At 40.1% G+C, this 25,249-nt stretch overlaps 1 protein-coding gene across 5 annotated transcripts in view; it reads left to right on the plus strand.

Annotated features, from left to right (window-relative positions):
- The window catches only part of UTRN (utrophin), a 594,587-nt gene that overhangs the window by 420,234 nt on the left and 149,104 nt on the right, over positions 1 to 25,249 (plus strand). For all 5 annotated transcript variants that reach the window (XM_037894924.2, XM_043543078.1, XM_007056268.4 and 2 more), the window contains one exon: positions 18,238 to 18,367. In XM_037894924.2, coding sequence (XP_037750852.1) covers positions 18,238 to 18,367 — 130 coding nt within the window. The remainder of the gene's footprint in view (positions 1 to 18,237; positions 18,368 to 25,249) is intronic.

Below are 25,249 nucleotides of genomic sequence, written 5' to 3' on the forward strand. Positions count from 1 at the left end.
TTAATTATTATGGGTTTGTTTTGTTACCTTTTATTAGTTTTTTTGTTAAATTAACATTAATTTACTGTGAACAATGCATTGTGTTCATATGGGAATGTTTCTAGTAAGCTTCTCAAAACCAATATTGAAACTTCCAATCTTATTCAGACTTTCAGCAGCTGACCAGCTCTTCTTTTGTATGTGCCTTACCTACAGGTTGGTCAATAGCACTTACTTGCTGCTTCCTGAATCTTAGATGAACCGTAGAACATCAATACATTAAACATGTTCTTTCACCACGGATGCGGACTCTTACCTTCCTGAAATGCACAAGTGTGCTTAAAACTTATCACCAGTGTATTAGAGAGAAAAGGTGGGTGAGGTATTATCTTTTATTGGACCAACTTCTGTTGGTGAAACAGAAGCTGTTGGACCAACAAAAGTTGGTCTAATAAAAAAAATTACCTCACCCACCTTGTATCTGTGTGATGAGTTTGGAAAGGGGGAATCATAAGGGATATATAGTGTTCTTTCTTTATCAGTTGTATTATAACATATAACTCATGGGGATTGAGAGACAGCCCAGCTCTGTTTTACATAACTGTGTGCTTACTTATTGGAAAGCCCAGGGAAAACCTAGTTTCTACAGGCCATAGTAGTGATGGCTCAGTAGATGGCACTCTTCAGACTGTGTTTAATCAATCTTTTTGCATGGCGTTAGCAGGCGTTATGCTTTGGAAGTGCTCTCCTTTTAGTGTGATGTAAAACAGCGGGTGTGATCACCTCTGGTTATTGAAGTTTTCTTCTGCAAGAATCCTTGGTTTGCTCCCAAGTACTGGTTGTACTTTCAAGTGTAAACTATTTAATCTTGCGTTCCAAATTTTCCATGGGGAAGTTACTCTGTGTCCTAACCCCTATCAGATCCTTCCACAAAAAATAAAATAAAAAGTCTAGCCTTTGTAGTATTGCTAGTAGAGGATGGTTGTTGTGTTTCTACTCCAGAGGGTGGCTGCATTCCAGGATAATAGGGTTAATTCTCCTTCCGATAAAACACGTAATCCTTTGGCATAAAAGCATCTGTATAATTGGAAGGAGTTTATATAGCTATTTTAAAATATGTACTAAAGCTAGCACCACTGTAAAGTGCCACCTTGAAAGTTGAGAAAAATACCAGGTCTCTTTCCTCCATCAAAGAGAGAAGCATCAGACATGGGCCTTTTTGCAGTCTCATGAAGATAGAACAGTACTTAGAGATGGAAGAAGCAGAAGTCATCATGGTTCTTTCTCCCTACCTCTGTGTGTGTTTTTGAAAATCCCACTGGGGGCATGATTTACTATATGCTGAGAGACCGTAGAGGACTCTTTCCCGGTCGTTAGCATGCACACGCCACACTCTGAGTCAGACATCATTTTTGCTGTTACTGGGGTGGAACCAATATGAATTTTCATATTAAATGTTCATTTAGGGATCTTAACCATATTTTTTTTAAAGCACTGTAAGAATTTTGTTATAGCATACGCATACCAATCCTAAAGTAAGTCTGTGTTCATCCACTTCTTTTGTGTAGTTTTATTAGTGCTATCAAATGTAATGATTCTTCTGCCCTTTTTTAGCTGTCATATTGTAACAGCCTTAAACTAGTATTAGCTGATTTAGCTTTGAAACCATGGGATGAGCAAAAAAGAATTGTATTCTAGCAGATCTTTTTACATTATCTTTTTTTAATTTCTTTCTGCTTGCTCTCTCCATTAAAGAATAGGCACACATTTCATTGAAGGAAAACAAGCTTGCTGCCCCATTTACTGTTCTGTGCCAAAATTGTCATTGATAAGAGAGCGAGGCTTAAGTAAGGGAGAGTCAGGAAGGAGGAGCCCTGGCTTGACACAAACATGCTGCCAAATATAAAGCAGATATTGAATATTAGATGATTTTCTTGAAGACAAAAATACAAACTCTCCAAATGCAGCGAATACACAAGATGCACAGTGGACCTCCCCAAAAGTGGGGCCCTGAATACATGCTATCTGAGAAATTCAGCGTGGATGGATCCCTGAGGGCTGGAGACAGGGCTACAGCTGGGAATTTGCCCTGCTGCAATGCAGTTTTAATCTTTCAGGTTTCAGAATAACAGCCATGTTAGTCTGTATTCGCAAAAAGAAAAGGAGTACTTGTGGCACCTTAGAGACTAACCAATTTATTTGAGCATAAGCTTTCATGAGCTACAGCTCACTTCATCGGATGCATACTGTGGAAAGTATAGAAGATCTTTTTGTACACACACAGCATGAAAAAATGGGTGTTTACCACTACAAAAGGTTTTCTCTCTCCTCACCCCACTCTCCTGCTGGTAATAGCTTATCTAAAGTGATCACTCTCCTTACAATGTGTATGATAATCAAGTTGGGCCATTTCCAGCACAAATCCAGGTTTTCTCCCCCCCACACACATACAAACCCACTCTCCTGTTGATCACTCTCCTTACAATGTGTATGATAATCAAGGTGGACCATTTCCAGCACAAATCCAGGGTTTAACCTATCCTTGCAACAAAGCCCATTGCCAACTGTGCCCACATATCTATTCAGGGGACACCATCACAGGGCCTAATAACATCAGCCACACTATCAGAGGCTTGTTCACCTGCATATCCACCAATGTGATATATGCCATCATGTGCCAGCAATGCCCCTCTGCCATGTACATTGGTCAAACTGGACAGTCTCTACGTAAAAGAATAAATGGACACAAATCAGATGTCAAGAATTATAACATTCATAAACCAGTCGGAGAACACTTCAATCTCTCTGGTCACGCGATTACAGACATGGAAGTTGCGATATTACAACAAAAAAACTTCAAAACCAGACTCCAGCGAGAGACTGTTGAATTAGAATTCATTTGCAAATTGGATACAATTAACTTAGGCTTGAATAGAGACTGGGAGTGGCTAAGTCATTATGCAAGGTAACCTATTTCCCCTTGTTTTTTCCTAACCTCCCCCTCCCCCCGACGTTCTTGTTAAACCCTGGATTTGTGCTGGAAATGGCCCAACTTGATTATCATACACATTGTAAGGAGAGTGATCACTTTAGATAAGCTATTACCAGCAGGAGAGTGGGGTGGGGGGAGAGAAAACCTTTTGTAGTGGTAAACACCCATTTTTTCATGCTTTGTGTGTATAAAAAGATCTTCTATACTTTCCACAGTATGAATCCAATGAAGTGAGCTGTAGCTCACGAAAGCTTATGCTCAAATAAATTGGTTAGTCTCTAAGGTGCCACAAGTACTCCTTTTCTTTAATCTTTCAGGTTACTTTTATGTGACAACAAAGATCTCAAAGTTGTAACAAAACTCGCCCCAAGACAGTGGGCACTCTGGCACCAGCTAGCCTTTTAGGGGCATGCTGTGTAACATTTTAGCAGGGTTTTTCCTCTCAAAACCTAATTTCATAATCATTCAAACTTTCCAGTGGCTGAGGAGAAGACTGTCTGTTCTGCAGGGCCCTTCAAACTTTGTTAGCAACATAACCCAGGCCCTTTCCTCAGCTGAAACAATCATTGACCTAGAAGTGCAAACAATAAAAGTCTCATTTCAGAGGACTCAGAATTATGAGGTCCAATTATGTAAAATTACTGTCAGTGGAAGACTTATTAATGAACATCATTATGCCTCCTACTTAGTAGCCTTTACTCAATTAAGCAGTGCCTTGTCTCATTCCTAGACGTACTCAGACTCTATCATGTTCATGGGGGTGGAAAGGCTTACTGCAGCTCTTCTTCAGTAAGGGACAGACTGTTCCCTTTTGCTGAGTGGTTAACTACAGGTTTACATCTTTTTCTCAAAAATATTAACCCTATATTAATTTTTCCAGTATAGATGTAGGAATGCAATACAGTCGTGTCAATGACATCATATTAAAAGTGTGCCTTATCTATAACTTATGATGTAATAAATATTAGGTGTCTTTTAGTCCCTGAAAGAAATAATACATATTTGCTGGAGTCTTTCAAGATCTCTGTAGGTGAACATTGTTAATTGCAGCTCCAAAATTCTTATGTTAAAAAGAGGAAGAAGAAGAAAACTATCCACCTTTGAAACTATCCCATACAAGTGAAGAAGGAAGGGGTGAGGAATGAGAGCCTCTTTACTTTTTAAATTATTTGTGAGGCACTACAAAAGTACCCCAATAGGTACAGGTGGAGAATTTCAATTTACTGTATTTATAGAAATGCTAATATATATTCTACTGTATAGTTCTTTATAATTTCATAGCTCTTTACAAACTTGACTGTTCTATAGACGTTAAGGAGTAATGATAAGCACCAGCCATGTGTGATTCTAAACTACAAGACTGCAAAGACTATTAAAAGCCTCAGATGGGTTGTATACACAGCATGCAAAAAGTATGAATACTGAGGTGAAAGCCCATACTTGTGTGTGGGGTGTAACCATAGATATTCCAATGACAAAAAATGTCATTAAGGGTCTGATTGTTTTCCAGGAAGAATACCCCTAGTTTCAGATTTCATATACTAAATCTCACGTGTGTACCAGAGAAAGTAATGGCACTTACAGGAAACAAATTCACAGAGTCAAAAATAGAATATTATTGCCTTTTCTTTTTTTATGTCTGTAGTGTCATCACTTTTCTAGGTGCTTCAAAAACAAATCTGAAGACAATGCCTCTGCTTCAACGAGCTTTTGTTCTAATGGCCTTCTTCTATACACACTTACTTTCGTATATTGTGCTTAATATTATTAGTAGTCACGTTAAACTGAATAGGATTTGTCATGTTGAGAAGTACCATACTTGGTAGTATTTTCAGGATGGATGGGGAACAAGAAAGGCATGCAAAGTAATCGAACAGAATGATGACATTTAGCATGCTTTTTGTTAATTCCATACCTTTTGTACTTTGTGTGAATATCATTTTCAATAAATTAAGGGGAAAGGCCTAGTTAAGCTAACATTTATGGCCTTCTGGTAAGAGATCATCAGCATACATAATCTAATTCTCTCCCTTACTCAGAATTATGATCTTAAATTCTGACTGACCTTCCCTATAAGTCACAGAAAGTTCTGCAGGGCTGTTGTACTGCATAGCACTTATTTTGGCTCAGGAGAAACTCCAGTCCCCCGCCTCTCATGTTATGTGAGCTAAGGGTTATCACTCTAATTTTGTATATAGCAATAGTTTTCCCAGGCAGCATTTGGTAAACTAAAAGAGAATAGATTGCAGTTTTTCTGAATCTTACCTTTTGCATTTATGTGTGTGTGTGTGTATTTTGGATAAGTGTGTTACTTTTGCCCCCCTTTACCAAATTCCCCACTCCAGTGGTTTATCACCATCTCTTATGTCTTATCTGAGGCCATGTGTACACTACTGGTAGACTGCCATTGCTGCAGTCGATGCAGCAGGTGTCGATTTAACGGGTCTAGGGAAGACCCACTAAATTGATGGCAGAGTGCTCTCCAGTCAACTCCAGTACTCCATCAGAATGAGAAGAGTAAGGTAAGTTGATGGAAAAGAATCTCCCATCAACGCAACACAGTATAGACACTGCGGTAAGTTGACCTAAGCTACGTCGGTTGACTCCAGTTACATTATTTACATAGCATAACTTAGGTTGACTTACCACAGTAGTGTAGACAAGGCTTTAGTTTAGGTTGTTAGTAGGGATACTGTCTTACATATTTTTGTGAAGCACCATGCATGCTTTCGGGGTGTATAAATGAGAATAAATATCAGTGGTCCTGTATAGATGAAGTCTGAAGTAACAACTGAATGCAGTAGTCAAACACAGAATAAAATGCATCATTTAGAATATGTCAGAGTTGTTTATTGTTTTGTTTGTGAATGCTGAAGTTTAAGGAGAGAGAATGTAATATAAAACCTGCCTCTTATGACAAAAATACTATTTTTGGCTTGCGAGCATAGTTTTATCACCTGGGGGTAATTATATCTGGTTTTTCACACACACAGACTAGAATGTTTCTTCTATGGACTTCATATGAAACAGCAAGAAGATGCATTGACTGACATGGAGGAACAGTCACTACACATTATTACATTTACCTTTTCTATTCTTTTTATTTGATCAAGTTCATGCTTTCATGATGCAGACATATTTAATGTTCTGCAACAGCTGCCAGTGACAAACTTGATTTCTCTGTGATCTATAGAAACAGCTTATCTCCAACACTTCTCGGTGCTCAATTATTTTTTATTTCCATTCAAAACATAAAAGAAAGTGTAGTTTCTCCAACACCTGGTGAAGAATGACTAGGTAATTAAACACAAGCAGAGCTGATTGTTACATAAAGCTACAATGAGGCAAACAGATTTGAGTTCCAGTAATGTGTGTCTGTATTTCACTGAAAGGGGTGCATAATGAAACCTGATTTAAATGTGTTCTGTTTTTAAGAAATATCTCATGTGTTGTCATTGAAATTAGCTTTGTCTTTAGAGCCTCTAAGTAGACCTGCTCTTTGAGTTATTCTATGCAAGCCTGTGCAACAAAAAAAGAATGAAGGACTATAAATCAGTAGCATCTAATTTTGGAAGCCCACTCATTATGCTAGAAATTTTAAGTTAACTCTGAAAGAAGTTTGTGCTATGTGGTATACCATATAACATAAAAATCATGAATAGTGAAAGTTTTCACGGCAATGTAATTCCTCGAGAGAGGAAACACTTCTGGTATAAAGCATTCCCATCAGAAATCTTGGAAGTCCTCAGTTCAATACATTCCTTTGGTTGACGAAGGATTTAGAAAATGTTAGCTTTCAAATAGCGTTATTTAATATGAGAAGTCACATATACTCATAAATATCTCTGTGACTGGGTGTGACTCACCACTGTGGTGCCCCCTGCTGGATGTCTCAGGGATAAGCTCTGCTAGCCAGTGAACCCTCTTCTGATCCAGGGACCCACCTCACTCCCAGGACCCTGGCATCCTCTTCATGACAGAGCCCTTTGGCTGTGCTGCATTTTGTGCTCCCCCCCTTCCAGGGGAAAGTCACAGTCCCTTAGTCCAGCCACTTCCTCAGTGGAGGACCTGGCCCCGCCCACCCAGCCCTCTCCTGGCCCAAGGACCTTGTAGATGGCAGCCATGTGCTGCGTCCCCTCCAACCCCTCAGTCTACTTCCCTGGGCCACTTCCCCACAGCCCTAGCACCTTCTCCGCCCTTGTCTCAGGGCCTCAGCATGCCATCTGCTTTGCAGCCCTTCTTATATCGGCCCCCCCGGCCTTGATTGGCTGCTCCTTGCAGCCCCTCTCCAACTGGCTGCCTCCTGCACATCCTCCCTGGGGCTCTATTAACCGCTTATGGGGCTGTGTGGAGCAGAAGCCCCATCACAATCTCCCTTGAAGAGATGACACATATAGTCTTAGATTGCCTTGGTGTAATGGAATAGACATGAAATCCCAAATTAGAATTGGTCAACCATACCCTTCAGAGTTATTGAAGGAAGAAGGAATCAAAATAGACAGCATATCATAGGATAATGATTTTACTCATTTTACTAGTTTTGGTTTATTCCATGACCTCAGAGAACCAACGTTAGATGACAGAAGGCTTGTGTATAGGAGGTTAGGGATTACCATGTCATTTTCAAGCCGTCAGAAGGATGTCCCTCATCCTTGTGAAATGAATGCTGCCATTGCTCTATTGTTGCTTTCTGAGAGTTTGCATAAAATGTAACAGTAGACAGCAATGTTGCATTGTGGTAGGTCTTTAAAGACTAAGTGGAGGACGGTTGTGTTATTGATCAACGCTGTTTAAACTCAGGATTAAAGAGCACGGTTTTTTTTACTAGACTGTGACAGTCAGATTTTGTGCTCTTGTTTCCCCTTTCCCTTGTAAGTTTCAGTGGAATCTTTAACCTGATGACTTTTACTACAAAAGCCTTTAAAATATGAAACTTGGTTTATCATACCCCATAGACTAAGTATTTTGTGGACCATCCATGACAGGTGTTTGTCTAACCTGCTCTTAAAAATCTCCAATGATGGAGATTCCGCAACCTTCCTAGGCAATTTATGCCAGTGCTTAACCACTCTGACAGTTAGGAAGTTTTTTCTAATGTTCAGCTTAAACCACCCTTGCTGCAATTTAAGCCCATTGCTTCTTGTCATATCTTCAGAGGTAAAGGAGTACAATTTTTCTCCCTCCTCCTTGTAACAACCTTTTACATACTTGAAAAATGTTATCATGTCCCCTCTCTGTCTTCTCTTCTCCAGACTAAACAAACCCATTTTTTTCAGTCTTCCCTCATAAGTCATGTTTTCTAGACCTTTAATCATTAATCATTTTTGTTGTTCTTCTTTGGACTTTCTCCAGTTTGTCCACATCTTTCCTGAAATGTGGTACCCAGAACTGGACACAATACTCCAGTTGAGGCCTGATCAGCACGGAGTATTGCTTACTGCTAATACATCCCAGAATGATATTTGCTTCTTTTGCAACAGTGTTACACTATTGACTCATATTTAGCTTGTGATCCATTGTGACCCCCAGATCCCTTTCTGCGGTACTCCTTTCTTGGTAGTCATTTCCCATTTTGTATATGCGTATCTGATTGTTCCTTCCTAAGTGGAGTGCTTTGCATTTGTCCTTATTGAATTTCATCCTATTTACTTCAGCCCATTTCTCCAGCTTGTCCAGCTCATTTTGAATTTTAATCCTATCCTTCAAAGCACTTGCAACCCCTCCCAGCTTGGTATCATCTGCAAACTTTATAAGTGTGCTCTCTGTGCCATTACATAAATCACTGATGAAGATAATGAACAGAACCAGACCAAGAACTGATCCCTGCAGGATCCCACTCAATATCCCTGTCAAGGTTCCTCCCCCACTCTGAACTCTAGGGTACAGATGTGGGGACCAGCATGAAAAAAACCTCCTAAGCTTATCTTTACCAGCTTAGGTCAAAACTTCCCCAAGGTACAAAATATCCCACCCTTTGTCCTTGGATTGGCCGCTACCACCACCAAACAAATACTGGTTACTGGGGAAGAGCTGTTTGGACACGTCTTCCCCCCAAAATACTTCCCAAAACCTTGCACCCCACTTCCTGGACAAGGTTTGGTAAAAAGCCTCACCAATTTGCCTAGGTGACTACAGACCCAGACCCTTGGATCTTAAGAACAATGAACAATCCTCCCAACACTTGCACCCCCCCTTTCCAGGGAAATGTTGGATAAAAAGCCTCACCAATTTGCATAGGTGACCACAGACCCAAACCCTTGGATCTGAGAACAATGAAAAAAGCATTCAGTTTTCTTACAAAAAGAATTTTAATAGAAATAGAAGTAAATAGAAATAAAAAAGAACATCCCCCTTGTAAAATCAGGATGGTAGATACCTTACAGGGTAATTAGATTCAAAACATAGAGAACCCCTCTAGGCAAAAACCTTAAGTTACAAAAAAGATACACAGACAGAAATAGTTATTCTATTCAGCACAATTCTTTTCTCAGCCATTTAAAGAAATCATAATCTAACACGTACCTAGCTAGATTACTTACTAAAAGTTCTAAGGCTTCATTCCTGGTCTATCCCCGGCAAAGACAAAATATAGACAGACCCACATACCCTTTGTTTCTCTCCCTCCTCCCAGCTTTTGAAAGTATCTTGTCTCCTCATTGGTCATTTTGGTCAGGTGCAAGCGAGGTTACCTTTAGCTTCTTAACCCTTTACAGGTGAGAGGAGATTTCCTCTGGCCAGGAGGGATTTTAAAGGGGTTTACCCTTCCCTTTATATTTATGACAATCCCCTTCCAGCTTGACTGTGAATCACTGATAACAACTCTCTGAGAATCAGAGTAGTAGCTGTGTTAGTCTGTATCCGCAAAAAGAAAAGGAGTACTTGTGGCACCTTGGAGACTAACATTTATTTTTTTCCACTGAATGCATCCGATGAAGTGAGCTGAGCGCACGAAAGCTTATGCTCAAATAAATTTATTAGTCTCTAAGGTGCAACAAGTACTCCTTTTCTCTCTGGGTATGGTTTTCCAACCAGTTATGCACTCACCTTATAGTAGGTCCATCTAGGTTGCATTTCCCTAGTTTGTTTATGAGAAGGTCATGTGAGACAGTATCAAAAGCCTTACTAAAGTCAAGATATACCACATCTACCACTTCTCCCCCCTCCCAAGCCCCCCCCCCCCCCCCCCCCCCCCCGCAACTCCCCCATCCACAAGGCTTGTTACCCTGTCAAGCAAAAGCTATCAGGTTGGTTTGACACAATTTGTTCTTGACAAATCCATGCTGACTGTTACTTATTACCTTATTATCTAGGTGTTTGCAAATTGATTGCTTAATTATTTGCTCCATTATCTTTCCAAATACTGAAGTTAAGCTGACTGGTTTGTAATTCCCCAGATTGTTCTTATTTCCCTTTTTATAGATACTCTTGTCGTTTGAGTTCTTTCCCATCTTCCATGACTTTTCGAAGATAATCGCCAATGGCTCAGATATCTTCTCAGTCAGTTCCTTGAGTATTCTAGGAGGTATTTCATCAGGCCCTGGTGACCTGAAGACATCTAACTTGTCTAAGTAATTTTCAACTTGTTCTTTCCCTATTATAGCCTCTGATCCTACCTCATTATCACTGGTATTCACTATGTTGGATGTCTAACATAGTTAATGCCAGAGAAAATGAGGTCGGATCAGACGTTTAGTCTGATGTCCTGCATATTGCAGGTCATTAAATTCCACCCAAATTCCGTGTGTTGAGCCCAACCAGTTAAACCAAAGTGTTTCAGTCCTCAGGACAATAAATTGTGGTGTGCCACAGGCAGAGAAGAGGAGAGACTGAGGTACCGTCAATGCTCAAGGCCCCTGCAATGGCAGGCAGTAGTTTAGGTGAGATGTGCCCAGATGATCCTAGCAAGCAATCTTCACCCCATGCTGCAGAGGAGGTGTGGGGGGAGTACCTAACCTCCCATACTGAGATTCATTAGGCGAATGGTCCCACATTTTCTTTGCTGGTCTTGTACTGCTAGGGACAGTTCCATGCTGAAAGTCCTCCCATCCAGTGAAGTTAGCAGCTTGTCTCAGTTATACCAGTCTGATCCCAGAACAGGGCAAAGACAACTGCCATAAAGTTGCAGCAATATAAATAAATGTGACCACTGCTTAAGGAATGTAACTTTAGCCTGACAATGTAATTGCTGTATAGTGACCATAGATGTGCACAGGGTGAGCCAAAATTTCCCAATATCTCTGCAGCATCACCTAGTCAGCTACAGTAAACCGCAACCCAGACTGCATTCAAAACTGCCAGTTATGGGCCAGCACTGTGCATGTCTTAACTAATTTAGTCCATGAAGCTATTGCAAAACTAACTAAAACTTAGAAATGTATTCATGCATTTCACAGGTATTATACCAAAATCTTTAATATAGTAGTAAAATTTACTATTACAGCCTTCTTTATGATTCTCAATAGGTTTTTTTATGTCTTATTTTTATTCTCCATAGTGCTCTTATAGATCTGAATTTCCAATCAAATCCTGTCCTCAATCCACTCCAGATTAATGAAATTTAAGCAAAGGAGTAGACTTACAAGTGGATTTTTGTTTTTCATTATCTGTACACTGCAGAAAAGTTTGTCTGGAAGGAAATGTAGGATATTGCTGATAGATTCGGTTATTATTGCTGGTTTCAGAGTAACAGCCGTGTTAGTCTGTATTCGCAAAAAGAAAAGGAGGACTTGTGGCACCTTAGAGACTAACCAATTTATTTGAGCATGAGCTTTCGTGACCTACAGCTCACTTCATCGGATGCATACTGTGGAAATTGCAGAATATCATTATTATATACACAGACACCATGAAACTATACCTCCTCCCACCCCACTCTCCTGCTGGTAATAGCTTATCTAAAGTGATCATGAAGATGGGCCATTTCCAGCACAAATGCAGGTTTTCTCACCCTCCGCCCCCCCCACAGACAAACTCACTCTCTTGCTGGTAATAGCCCATCCAAAGTGACCACTCTCTTCACAATGTGTATGATAATCAAGGTGGGCCATTTCCTGCAGAAATCCAGGTTCTCTCACCCCCCCCCCCCCCCCTCCAAAAACCACACACACAAACTCACTCTCCTGCTGGTAATAGCCTATCCAAAGTGACCACTCTCCTTACAACGTGCATGAAAATCAAGGTGGGCCATTTCCAGCACAAATACAGGTTTTCTCACCCCCCCACCCCCATACACACACAAACTCACTCTCCTGCTGGTAATAGCCTATCCAAAGTGACCACTCTCCTTACAACATGCATGAAAATCAAGGTGGGCCATTTCCAGCACAAATCCAGGTTTTCTCACCCCCGTCCCCCCCCCCCCCACACACAAACTCACTCTCCTGCTGGCAATAGCTCATCCAAACTGACCACTCTCCCCACAATGTGCATGACAATCAAGGTGGGCCACTTCCAGCATGAATCCAAGTTTAACCAGAAGGCCGGGGGGCGGGTAGGAAAAAACAAGGGGAAATAGGCTACCTTGCATAATGACTTAGCCACTCCCAGTCTCTATTTAAGCCTAAATTAATAGTATCCAATTTGCAAATGAATTCCAATTCAGCAGTTTCTCGCTGGAGTCTGGATTTGAAGTTTTTTTGTTGTAAGATAGCGACCTTCATGTCTCTGATTGCGTGACCAGAGAGATTGAAGTGTTTTCCGACTGGCTTATGAATGTTATAATTCTTGACATCTGATTTGTGTCCATTTATTCTTTTACGTATAGACTGTCCAGTTTGACCAATGTACATGGCAGAGGGGCATTGCTGGCACATGATGGCATATATCACATTGGTGGATGTGCAGGTGAACGAGCCTCTGATAGTGTGGCTGATGTTATTAGGCCCTGTGATGGTGTCCCCTGAATAGATATGTGGGCACAGTTGGCAATGGGCTTTGTTGCAAGGATAGGTTCCTGGGTTAGTGGTTCTGTTGTGTGGTATGTGGTTGTTGGTGAGTATTCGCTTCAGGTTGGGGGGCTGTCTGTAGGCAAGGACTGGCCTGTCTCCCAAGATTTGTGAGAGTGTTGGGTCATCCTTCAGGATAGGTTGTAGATCCTTAATAATGCGTTGGAGGGGTTTTAGTTGGGGGCTGAAGGTGACGGCTAGTGGCGTTCTGTTATTTTCTTTGTTAGGCCTGTCCTGTAGTAGGTGACTTCTGGGAACTCTTCTGGCTCTATCAATCTGTTTCTTCACTTCCGCAGGTGGGTATTGTAGTTGTAAGAATGCTTGATAGAGATCTTGTAGGTGTTTGTCTCTGTCTGAGGGGTTGGAGCAAATGCGGTTGTATCGCAGAGCTTGGCTGTAGACGATGGATCGTGTGGTGTGGTCAGGGTGAAAGCTGGAGGCATGTAGGTAGGAATAGCGGCCAGTAGGTTTCCGGTATAGGGTGGTGTCTATGTGACCATTGTTTATTAGCACTGTAGTGTCCAGGAAGTGGATCTCTTGTGTGGACTGGACCAGGCTGAGGTTGATGGTGGGATGGAAATTGTTGAAATCATGGTGGAATTCCTCAAGGGCTTCTTTTCCATAGGTCCAGATGATGAAGATGTCATCAATATAGCGCAAGTAGAGTAGGGGCGTTAGGGGACGAGAGCTGAGGAAGCGTTGTTCTAAATCAGCCATAAAAATGTTGGCATACTGTGGGGCCATGCGGGTACCCATAGCAGTGCCGCTGATCTGAAGGTATACATTGTCCCCAAATGTAAAATAGTTATGGGTAAGGACAAAGTCACAAAGTTCAGCCACCAGGTTAGCCGTGACATTATCGGGGATAGTGTTCTTGACGGCTTGTAGGAAATTAAGTACTGCTAAAGAAATAAGGAGACTGGGTTGGAGCATATTTTTGAAGTAGCTTTAGATATATGTAAACTACAGGGCATGTTGCACAAATAAGACACTAATTTTTACTCAAATCATTGCTATTTGAATATTAATTTTTCATCTGTAAAATCCCTTTCATGCTGAAGGATCTCATAGAAGGGAGGAATTAATGATGAGGAATTCCACTGATGATGTGGAAGTAATCAAGTATACATGCCCCTATGCATACTTAATGCCCATATGTTCCTCATCCTCTCGATAAAGTTCTCCATTAAATGGAGTCTCAAGTCAGACAACTATAATGGAGGGCATGGTAGGCAGAGAACCAAAGGAGGAGTCATGGAGAGAATTTAAATGAGAGAGATGAGGGAAGAGTCTCGTTAGTGTTTGAGATTGTAAACTAGAGGCAATCTAGGAAGATGGGGAAATCCATCCCTATAGAGTTTCAAAGCTTAGCTGGAATTTCTGCACAGATTCCACATGGACTCCTTTCTCTGAACACGTCTGAAAAATTCAGGGGTTGAAAAATCCTATGGAAACCGTTACGTGAAAATCTTCATTAATTTGGAGTTAACACTGAAGGAATCTCTCACTTCAGAGGGTAAAAAACCAAACCAAACCCACAAACATTTTAAAATAAATGTATTTTTTGCACAAAAATATTATCCTGGAAATTTTAAAGCTAAAGTTCTATTTTAATGATAAACAAACAACAAACTTTCAGAAGTAGAGACTTGCATCCAAGGCTCACCCAAGGAAACATATGCGTATGCCAGTGATACTGACCTCCTGCCTTACTTCCTTATCTAGAATCAGTTCCTGCATACAGAGTGCTTTCAGGACTGGTCTCTTACTTGGTAATGTGTAGATGATTCCTAAGAGGTTTATTGTAATCTGTTCTGTGTTTAATTTAAATATTGAAGTGGACTGATTTGATATGTAGGGCTTAAATAGTTGCAGTTCATCACCTGCCTAAGTCAGGAGGCTGGGTTTTGCATGCATTATAATGAGACTAAAGGATGCATCTGAAGAAGGATAAGGAGAGTCAGTATGGAACTTTATGGAGAGTATTTTTGATGCATAAGGGTTGGTGTGAGTGTGTGCCAGAGGTGTTTGAGGCAGAAGCAGCATGGTGGGAGTGAAGTCTGGGAAAGCTAATGGAACATTGTCAGTGGTAAACAAGAGGTTAAGTTACACAATCAGTTAACTGGAGCTGGGCAAAGCTGTGAATGTCCATAAGGGTAAATATACAAAGCTTTGATGCAGAGCTGGGGGGGGCGGGGTGAGCAGAGAGATTCAAAGAGCAGGTTGACATGGTCCGAGCAACAAGCCAAGAAGATGATTATAGCAGCAGAATTTTGAATGGACTTGGGAAGAGTAAGGTTTTAGGCATCAATACATGAGAGTTTTGATGGAATGGCCAGAAGGAGGACTGAATCCTAGACAGGTCATGTAAGAAGCAGCTATGAGATTTCTGTCTGGATGTATGTCTCTAGAGCTAGGGCTGACTCAATGTTGGGATCCAGATTATAACCCTGAGTGACTGAGAAGAAGATGATATTATCTATGGTGATGAAGCAAGGGAAAGAGGAGCAACCAAGAGGTCATGTTTGGCCATGTTGAGTTTAAGTTGATGGCTGGACATCAATCCACAAAGAGATTTCAGAAAGATGGGTAGAGATGTGGGTTTGCATGGAGGAAAGCAGGTCTGGAATGGAGAGAGAGATTTGAGAGTCATCCACAAAAAGATGACCGGTAAAGTTGTGCAAGTAAATAAGATTGTCTAGTGATGTGTGATATATAGGGAGAAAAGAAAGGACAGAGCCCTGTGTGACCCGCACCAAAAGTTGGAAAGAAGAAAAGGATGACCACTAACTGTATTGCTGAAGATACAATTAGGCAGGAGGAGGAGGAGAAACCGGAAAGGCTGATTAACAAAGGCTACGGGAGGACAGAAGAAGAGCATGGTTGACAGTGTCAAGGAAGAAGAAGATGGATTACAGGCTCTGTAAGTTGACCGTGAAGAGGTCATTAGTGACTGACAAGAACAATTTCAGTGGAGTGTGGAAAACAGAATCCAGGGCAGGGGGTGGGAGTGGGAATGGGATAGAACTGGAGGAAAGGAATTCCAGACAGCAGTTGGTGACATACAAGTTTTATATTTTAGCTTTGTGCTCTATATTGAAATGTTACGGGCCAGTTAGTTTAAAAAATATTGAGAAATTATCTGACTTTGTACTAGTTGTCATGTGATCTTATTTACCCATATTGATTTTTTTATTTTAGTTATGTAGAGTCTAATTGACTAGGTGGTGATAAAAGAAATACTGTATTTATAAAAGGTTTCAGAGTAGCAGCCGTGTTAGTCTGTATCTGCAAAAAGCAAAGGAGTACTTGTGGCACCTTAGAGACTAACTAAATTTGTTAGTCTCTAAGGTGCCACAAGTACTCCTTTTCTTTTTGTACTATAAAAGACTCTTTTAATTTATTGTGTGTGTGTGTGTTTCTGTTTCATGCTGAAGTTAATTGCCTAGTGGAACTGTTTTGATGTACTACAAATATCTAATAACAATGGAAGGGCTGTGAAATGAGTACAGTACCATTCCCCTCTGCCTCACTACTGCTAAAATGTACATGTAGTCTTTGTGTGCAAGTAAGGAATTAGAAAGTAAACTGGGCAGAAAATCAGTGAAAGATTATCTGGCTTGAATTGTCTTTCAGACTTTTAAAATAACGTATCCAGCATACTGTACTATCTCTAATGAAAATGCCCTCTAAACGGAGGGGTAGAGTTTTAAATCAGGACAAGCTGGTCAGTAGGCTTATTTAAAATTAGGGATCTGATGCACAAATATATGCATTCTTGTCTTCAATCATATGAGTAGACCTATTGGGTTCAAGCCCTTGGTGTTAAGAATGCTGTGCTTTCGACACCTCCTAATGTCAAATGTGCAGGAGAATTTCAGAATGATGTGCTGTACCCTATGTTGGTTCTGAGGAATGGCCATGTGTGTTCTCAAAGGAAAAACTGTTATTTTCACGTGTTCATTGCTGTGAAGAAAATTTGGGGAGAGAATAAGGAGGAGGATAAGGATTAGAATTTAGCTGCAAAACAGAATGGAGGTTAAAATCGAGCCTTTTAAGCCCTGATTCTACAATCAGATCCATACAGCAGACCGTTGTGTCCGTATGGAGTCCCATTGGGTCTTCCCACATGTAGATCCAGTTGCATAATTGAGGCCTTAGTGTGTATCACCCCATACGTAAATATCTGGAAAAAAGATAGTAAGACATTTTCCTGCTTTCTGCTCTTATCCTTCCACTAGGAACTCTTTTTTATAGGGAAAAAGATGTGTGTTCTGTTATACAGTCCCTGGAGTACTATGCTGTTTCTTGTGGGCAGTGGAGAGTGACTGGCCTTTTTCAGTAAAATTAACATTGATTTTTAATTAGAGATGTAAAAAATTATAGTTTAAAAGCAGAAAACCATAATACATAGCATTAAAGGTATGCTATTGTGAATTTACAGTAGTAGTAACATGCAAATGTTTCATGAAAAATTATTTATATCTGAGAAGGATCATTTTAAAAGATTGTATGGAGCTAAATGTTTTTTAGAAGAGAATATTGGAACACACTGCCCATAAACATAAGACTTCAAAGGAGGAAGGTTAAATTCAGACACACACCCCTTTACAAATGAAAGAACAAAAGCACTATAGAATAAAGTTTATTGAGATTCATTTACATTTGCACGAAAAACCTCTCAAAGAAAAATTGCAATTGCCTTGGCGTAACAGGCTGCAAATATTTTACACTAATTAGAGACTGTCTTTTCATAATATGTTCTCTTTGGTTGAGTTTTGATTCTATGTAGTTTAATTTGTTCCTGCCTCTTAATTTTCATATTTTTTAACTTAACACATTGTGAAGTATTTAAAATACTTCTGCAGTTCTCATTACCAGTTGTGAAATTATCTTCTTGTGTTCCATTGAATGTATTTTTTTTTTCGCTCTGGCTAACAACAAAAAGTCAGAGCAGTCTATTATATCCTATGAATCCTTCAGATAGAAATGAAGGCTTCGAAGTGTGTTTTTGTGTAACTTCAAGTATAATAATTTCCTTTTGGTGAATATTTTAAACTCATCATCATCATCATCATCATCATCATCATTTTTCTTGTATTCACATATTTAACTTCTGCAAAAATCACCTCTGCAGTCTAAATTCATTTTCTTCCCATCTCTCTTTTGCAAAATTTAATTTTTGTCTTGCAACATGAATTAAATGTTGACTATTAGTCACTCACTACACAGGTCAGAGGGATGAAAATGGAGCAGTTGCTACATTGCCTGTTGTACAAAACATTAAGTTACAAATGCAACTCTCATTTTCCCTTCCATAAGGCACTGAGGCGTGAACTGAAGGATAAAGAGCAAACCATTCTGAATGCCATAGACCAGGCACGAGTTTTCCTTGCCGACCAACCAATCGAGGGCCCTGAAGAACCAAGAAAAAACCTGCACTCAAAAACGGGTCAGTTACTGTTTTCTTCATATTTGGAACATGTAAAATGAATGTTGCAACATCAAACCACTTTTTAGGTCCTCAGTATACATTTTATAGCTCATTATTTATGTAGCCTTCTAGAATTTCTAAAGCAATTGGTCATTTCACATCCTACAAATTGATCAAGTGTAACCCTCATTGCTTTGTAAATATCCAGTGTTCAATGATGGAAGGAGGAAATGTACAAATAAATCACAGAAGGCTATATTTTATATCAAAAACATTTTGAGGAGGCACATCTGGAATTTTTTGCCTTTCATTATAAACTCAAAATATGGATAACATCAGTGCAATTTTGTATATTCTTGCTTCAATAACAAAGCTATGCACCTGAAATATGATTGTGAAGAATATTGGAACATAAGCCATTAAAATCTGCATATATTACTCTTTGTAAAATATTAACCAAACTAGATTCTGGAATTGCCTGATGAAAAATGAAACACATCTGTTCTAGATCAGTTGTCTTTCATCTGTAGGTGGTAATTAAGCTATTTGAATGTTTAACTCTTTAATGACTGCAAGAGTTGACTCATATTTAGCTATTTTCAGGAACCAGAGAAAAAGTAGTAAGTCTATTCATAATTGTTCAAAAGAAAAAAAAATGTAATAATTGTATAAGTACATAGTACATACGGTAAGTACACCTCTACGCTGATATAACGCGGGTTCTCATACAACGCAATAAAGCTCCAACACGCTGTTCTGAACAGCATGTTAAGGGTGCCAGGCCGGGGCCGAGGGGTTGGATAAGGGGCAGAGGGTCTCTGAGGTGGTCAGGGGCTCTCCCCCCCCCCACGGTCTGGGAGGCAGGAGCTGTGGGGGGCACTTTTGGGGGACCCGCAATCCCAGAGTGGCCTGGGGGATTAGCGGGGGGCCAGGAGCAGCCCACTCAGCTTCCCTCGCCCCAGCCCCAGCTGTGTCACTCAGTTGAGGGGGGCTTGGAGGAAGGGATCCCCCCTGTACTCACCGGCAGTAGCGGAAGTGGAGCAGCTCGGCTCCAGACCGCTCCACTCCGCCAGCTCCCAGCCATGGTGCTCCGCTTCCCGCCGCAGGTGAGTGCGGGACCTTTCCCCAACCCGCCCAGTGACACGGCTGGGGTCGGGACAAGGAAAGCAGAGCGGGCTGGGGCTGCGTCACTCCGCTTCCCGTCGCCAGTGACTGCAGAGGACGTCCTTTCCCCAACCTCCCCGCACTCACCGGTGGCGGGAAGCGGAGCGCCATGGCTGGGAGCTGGCGGAGTGGAGCAGGCTGGGGCCGCGTTGCTCCACTTCCTGCAGCTGCCGGTGAGTGCCTGTCAGGGGGCGAGGGGTGTGGATAGGGGTCGGAGCAGTCGGGACAGGGAGCAGGGGAGTTGAGTAGGGGGTAGGGTCCAGGGGGTGGTTAGGGTTTGGGGGCGTCCTCTGGAGGGCGTGGTCAGGGAACAAGGAACGGGGGGGGGGGCCCAAAGCAAGTTCCATATAATGCGGTCTCACCTATAACGCGGTGAGATTTTTTGTCTCCCGAGGACTGCGTTATATCAGTGTAGAAGTGTATCATGTATCTGTAGAGTGAATTCATAATTGTATCTCTTCTGTTATCATGAAATCTTACTGCTGAAAATTGCATTGTAATTGTACTAGAAAAAAACTAGTAATTTAAATTATTAAGAAGTAATCTGCAGAAATCTGAATTACCATGCAGATGCATATCATTTAGTACTCTATATAATTTGCAAAGTCATTATATGATTATTTCTGGCCTGTGTTAATATTCATTCTCCTGATTTCATACATCCTGTAGAGCCTTCCTAGACGACTTTTCAACTTAATGTTAATTAAAAATAACTAATGTTATAGCAATCTGACATTACTTTTGTGTAATTTTCTACCACAAAGAGTTTTTTCTTTTCCTCATTTCTGATTCCCTTCTTTGGCTTTGCATTGCATAGTTTGAATACCTCCTGGTTAAAACAAATGAACATTTTTTTCGTTAACTAATACTTACTTCTTGGTTGTTATATTAGATCTTATCTCCTGCTATTTTGAAAAATCAGGAGTATGTTATGCAAAATTCGGTAGTTTTGCATCTTATTTGATATGTTGCATATATAATAAATGTGCTGTTTGGCCAACATTGCATGAAGTATCATGAAGATGAAAATAATATATTCCGATTTTAGCTTTGCTCATTCAGCCAGTCATGAGCTCAACAAATTTTATAACTTACATCTCAAAATGTGTAAAAGTACCCAAATCAATCTGTGCCAAATCATAACATACCACTAGTGCCAAGTGTTTTTTATTCAGCAGTGTTTGTCAGGACTTGATTTTTGTAAGCCGGTCAGTGTTGAATGAAAACACGAGAGTGATCTTGAGATGATGATACACATGGTAAATTCTCGCAGTACAATATTATGAAAACATAGTATCTTGTAATATTCCAAAGGTGGTGGGGACAGACTAGGAGGGTGGCTGACCATAGTAAACTGCCAAATAATAATTGGCAGGCTGGTGGTCTGAGAGTGTTTTATGAATATCTCCTGTCCACACATCATATCGCAAAAACAATACCTTGCTGTACGTAGATTCATAGAGTTTGAGCCCAGAAAGAGACCATTGCATCGTCTACTTTGACCTCCTGTATGTCATAGACAATTCAGTTCTCCCAGGTACCCCTGTATGGAGACCAATAACTTGTGTTTGGCTGCAGCGTATCTTCCAGAAAGGCACCCAGTCTTGATATGAAGACATCAAGAGATGGAGAATCTACCACTTCCCTTGGGAATTTGTTCCTGTGGTTAATCAGCCTCACTTAAATTTCTGCCCTATTTCTAGTTTGAATTTGTCTGGCTTCAGTTTCCAGACACAGGTTTTTGTTATGCCTTTCTCCACTTTATTAAAGATGCAAATAATCCCATTGATTAAAGTACTATTCTACAGGAGTAGGTGTGACAGAATCTGGCCTTTAGATCATAGTTTTCAGGGTGCAGTGACTTTCTTTCAGTCTATCAAGCACAGTGATATCCAGAAGTAGATTGAAGCCTCTAGGCACTACTCTTATACAGATAATAACAAAATAAGAGTTAGGGTTTTCATCTTTCTTAATGAGAACATGTCTGGTAACCGGCTTCTTGCACTGGGGGCAACACCAGGTGTTTCAGAGTAAGGAGAAAAAAAATCCTCTTCCCCAAAACACACAATTCTAATGCATCATAGCCAATTGTGCAAGGATATACCTGGGATAAATACCCTTATGGTCTGGGCAATATGTACATGTAGTGAAATGAGAGTTCCAGAGTAATGGAAAATGATGACCAACTAATTCCAATATGAGACCAATTCAGTGTCTTCAGTAAACAGTAAAGTACTTGGTAATCTCACTGATCTCTCTCTACATCTGAAAATACACAATAACTACTCAATTAACAAAATTACTATATTTCAAGAATGTGTCATAGATGTTGATGGTATTTTTAAATAGATCCTATCAGATTTTTTTCCTTTCAGACATTGTCTTTGAAGCGTTCTCTGTTACTCTTTTATGAAAGGTACTTTACAAAGATATATTGAATTATACTGTAATTTAGTTTTTGTATTAGATTATTTAGCCTGATATTAGCTAATTTATGCTCAGACTTATGTAAAATGTAATTTCTGTGTAGGCAGGTATAAAGTATTCAACAGTATCTTAGGGCTTGTCTGCAATGGAACATTCAGGCCAGTTAATCTGAATCAACTAAAGGTGAGAATTTAAAGCATGTTAGTTAAACCACATTAATCCCATGTGGATACTTTTGAAGTAAATTAAGATAAACTGAATTAAGGGCAATTTCATTCTGTATGAATATCTCCACAAAAGGATTTAATGAGGTTTAACTAATGCAATATAAATTCATACCCTTTTAGATCCAAATTGACTTTCCTCTTTTCCTGTGTAGATAGGACCTCGGATTGCAATATAATAAGGGTGTATGGAACATATGGAAAGGTGATGAGGAAATGCATGTGGAATAATAAGATGAGTAACTTGTGAGGCTTGCGGTTTAGATGAGGACTGAACCTGCACAAGACTGAGGTTATGCTAGTGGACTGGAAAAATTGGTGGAGAAAATACCGGCTCCCTAGTTGGAAAAGTTTCCTTTTCATTATTACTCAGATGCACAGCCTGTTGGTTCCAGAACTAGTTCTGAGCATTCGGTATAGTGGCAGTGGTCAATACTGTTTCTTATTTCTGACACTCAACGAAAGGTTTGTGTCCACTCATTTACATGTGGATCTCGCCACAGGATCCACACCTTTTTCAGCACAAGATTTGATTACGACAGGGCACTTTATTTGGGACTGTACTTTAAAACCACTCTGCAACTTGCTGCCTGATGGTATGCAGGGTGCCTGTTTAAGAAATATTCTTTATAGAAACCACCTCAACACCAGTGCTCCAACTTCTTTCCTGTTTCCTATTTATTTCCAGATCCAATTTAAGGTTTTTCATATACAACCTTCAGCGGATTGGGTTCTAGTTACTTCAGTGACTGCCTCTATTCTTTTGTGATACTACGATAGTTGAAATTGTCCAAGGTTCGTGGTCTAATACCCTGTGGCTTAAGTGCAAGGAGAACAGAAATGGTGCATTCTCTGCGCTGGGTCCTCAATTGAAAAATTCACTTCCCTTTTCAGTTCATGAGAGCCTGATTCTGTTAACCTTACAGCCACCTAGCAAGGCCTGTTTGCTCCTCTACACTTTTTGTGGAAGGGAGGGAATACATTGTTTGAAGGTGTTGGGCAAAATTTGTAGGTGAGCCCACACAAATCAGTGTGGGGTTTGCTCAAAGAAAAGATACTTTAAAAAGTCCCTAAACAATTACATAAATTCTTTGTTGTCAGGTGATACATTGTAAGAGGAGTACAATACCTGCTCATGCATTACAAGATACCTTATATTAACTCCATTGCTGTATTACATGTAATAAGATCTTGTTATATGTCCTACGATAACAAGTACATTAACTTAGGTTACGACATTAGCTCTGATGCTGTTCCCTTTTAGCGTGTTGGCCTTATGTTGCAACCGTGCAGTAACTGGCCCTTCTGAACACTGAACCTCCATAATCCAGGAAGTTTTAATTTTTTGAGTTCTTTCTTATCCCATCTGTTTTTTCTTCTGATTTCATCTTCATCTCCCCAGGGATCACATCATCACAAAAGAACAAGTCTGTTTCTTGCTTTTGAACTTCTAGTTTCTAAATACAGTAGACTGATAAACCAGCTGCTAGATTTTATAAATCAACAAGATAAGGGCACTGTGAAAATGTTTATATTTTTAGCTTTGTTGTCACTTGTCCATGATACATAGTAAGAAAATTTAGAGGAGTATAATTAACTGCTTGCAGACATTTAGATCAAGAACATAACTCCAATTAGTTTCTCAGATCCAAGAATTATTAGTGAAGTTACAGCCCATGAAAAACACAGAAAAACGGAATGTTATTTTCTTTCCCTGGGCTTCTTAACTGCAGATCAACCATATGACCTTCTTGATATGCTAAGCATTCCTGTCCTTAAAAGTCAGTTTATGAAGTGTACTATAAAATAAAGTGCTGACAGATCAGGATGATACAGTGAAATTGCGAACATTTCCAGAAGTCTTCAGTCATATCAATAAAAATAAAAGGAGTACTTGTGGCACCTTAGAGACTAACCAATTTATTTGACCATAAGCTTTCGTGAGCTACAGCTCACTTCATCCGATGAAGTGAGCTGTAGCTCACGAAAGCTTATGCTCAAAATAAATTGGTTAGTCTCTAAGGTGCCACAAGTACTCCTTTTCTTTTTGCGAATACAGACTAACACGGCTGTTACTCTGAAACCTGTCATATCAATGTGCATTGCTAGTGTAGAAAGCTGGTGAAAATGATCAAATCCCCACTTAGTGAGCAATTATTTGGTAGCAAAGGTTATTTTGATGGACACATCACTTTAAATTAATTTAATGTTCACCATCTGTTCTACCTTTAAATTAGAAATGCAAAAATATACCACAGTTGCATCAGAACAATATCATATATCAGTAATTTACGTGCATATACTTTAGTTATTCTAGCAGGCATCTGGCATGTATTCATGTTTCATATATAAATGAAGGGGAACCGCTTTTTTTCTTTTCCTGCTGCCCAATGCAGTGAGATAAATTCCCTGATGTAATATTTTTATCCATAGCAAGGAAAAATACAGTAAAGGACTTAAGCAAAGTTTTAAAACTTGTCATTTTGTCTGATGGGTGGGAATTGAACTACTGCCTGAAACACCAATTTCTGCCAAAGTACCAGTGCAGCTAGTAACCATACACCTACCAAGATACTGAACCAGCTGGTTGTTAGAAGGCCTGAAAAGCCACTCCCTTCAACCCCAGGTGGTTTACTGTATAAGGGTGTGAGGATGTGCTGAAGTGCTTAAGAATAAGGCACACACATGCCATTGAAAGTCAATGGAGCATATGCTTCTAAGACCCTTAGGCTCTTTTGAAAATCTCTCCCTATATTACAATTTCTGGTCTCACCCATCTTTGTCTTTTCTGAAAGTTTCTGTGGAAGTGTGGAGATGTACTAAGATTACAACTTTATAACTACCAAAGATGTGATGCCTGACTGACTGAGCGGAGGAGGGATATTTAGCCAGACGTATAGGTCACCAATTTAAGTTCAGTTTATAGTGGTAAAGCCCAAATCTTTTTACTATATGTTGGCTCTTTGGTGTTCTAGGTGAAGTCTTTTCAAACTCACTAGTGGACAGGTGTGTGACAGATAAACAAGCACAAGAAGTGGCCAGGGATGTAAACACCCTCTTTCCCTATCCAGAGGTGGCACTGGAA

This window comes from Chelonia mydas, chromosome 3 (assembly GCF_015237465.2).
Source record: "Chelonia mydas isolate rCheMyd1 chromosome 3, rCheMyd1.pri.v2, whole genome shotgun sequence".
NCBI classification, from domain to species: Eukaryota; Metazoa; Chordata; order Testudines; family Cheloniidae; genus Chelonia; species Chelonia mydas.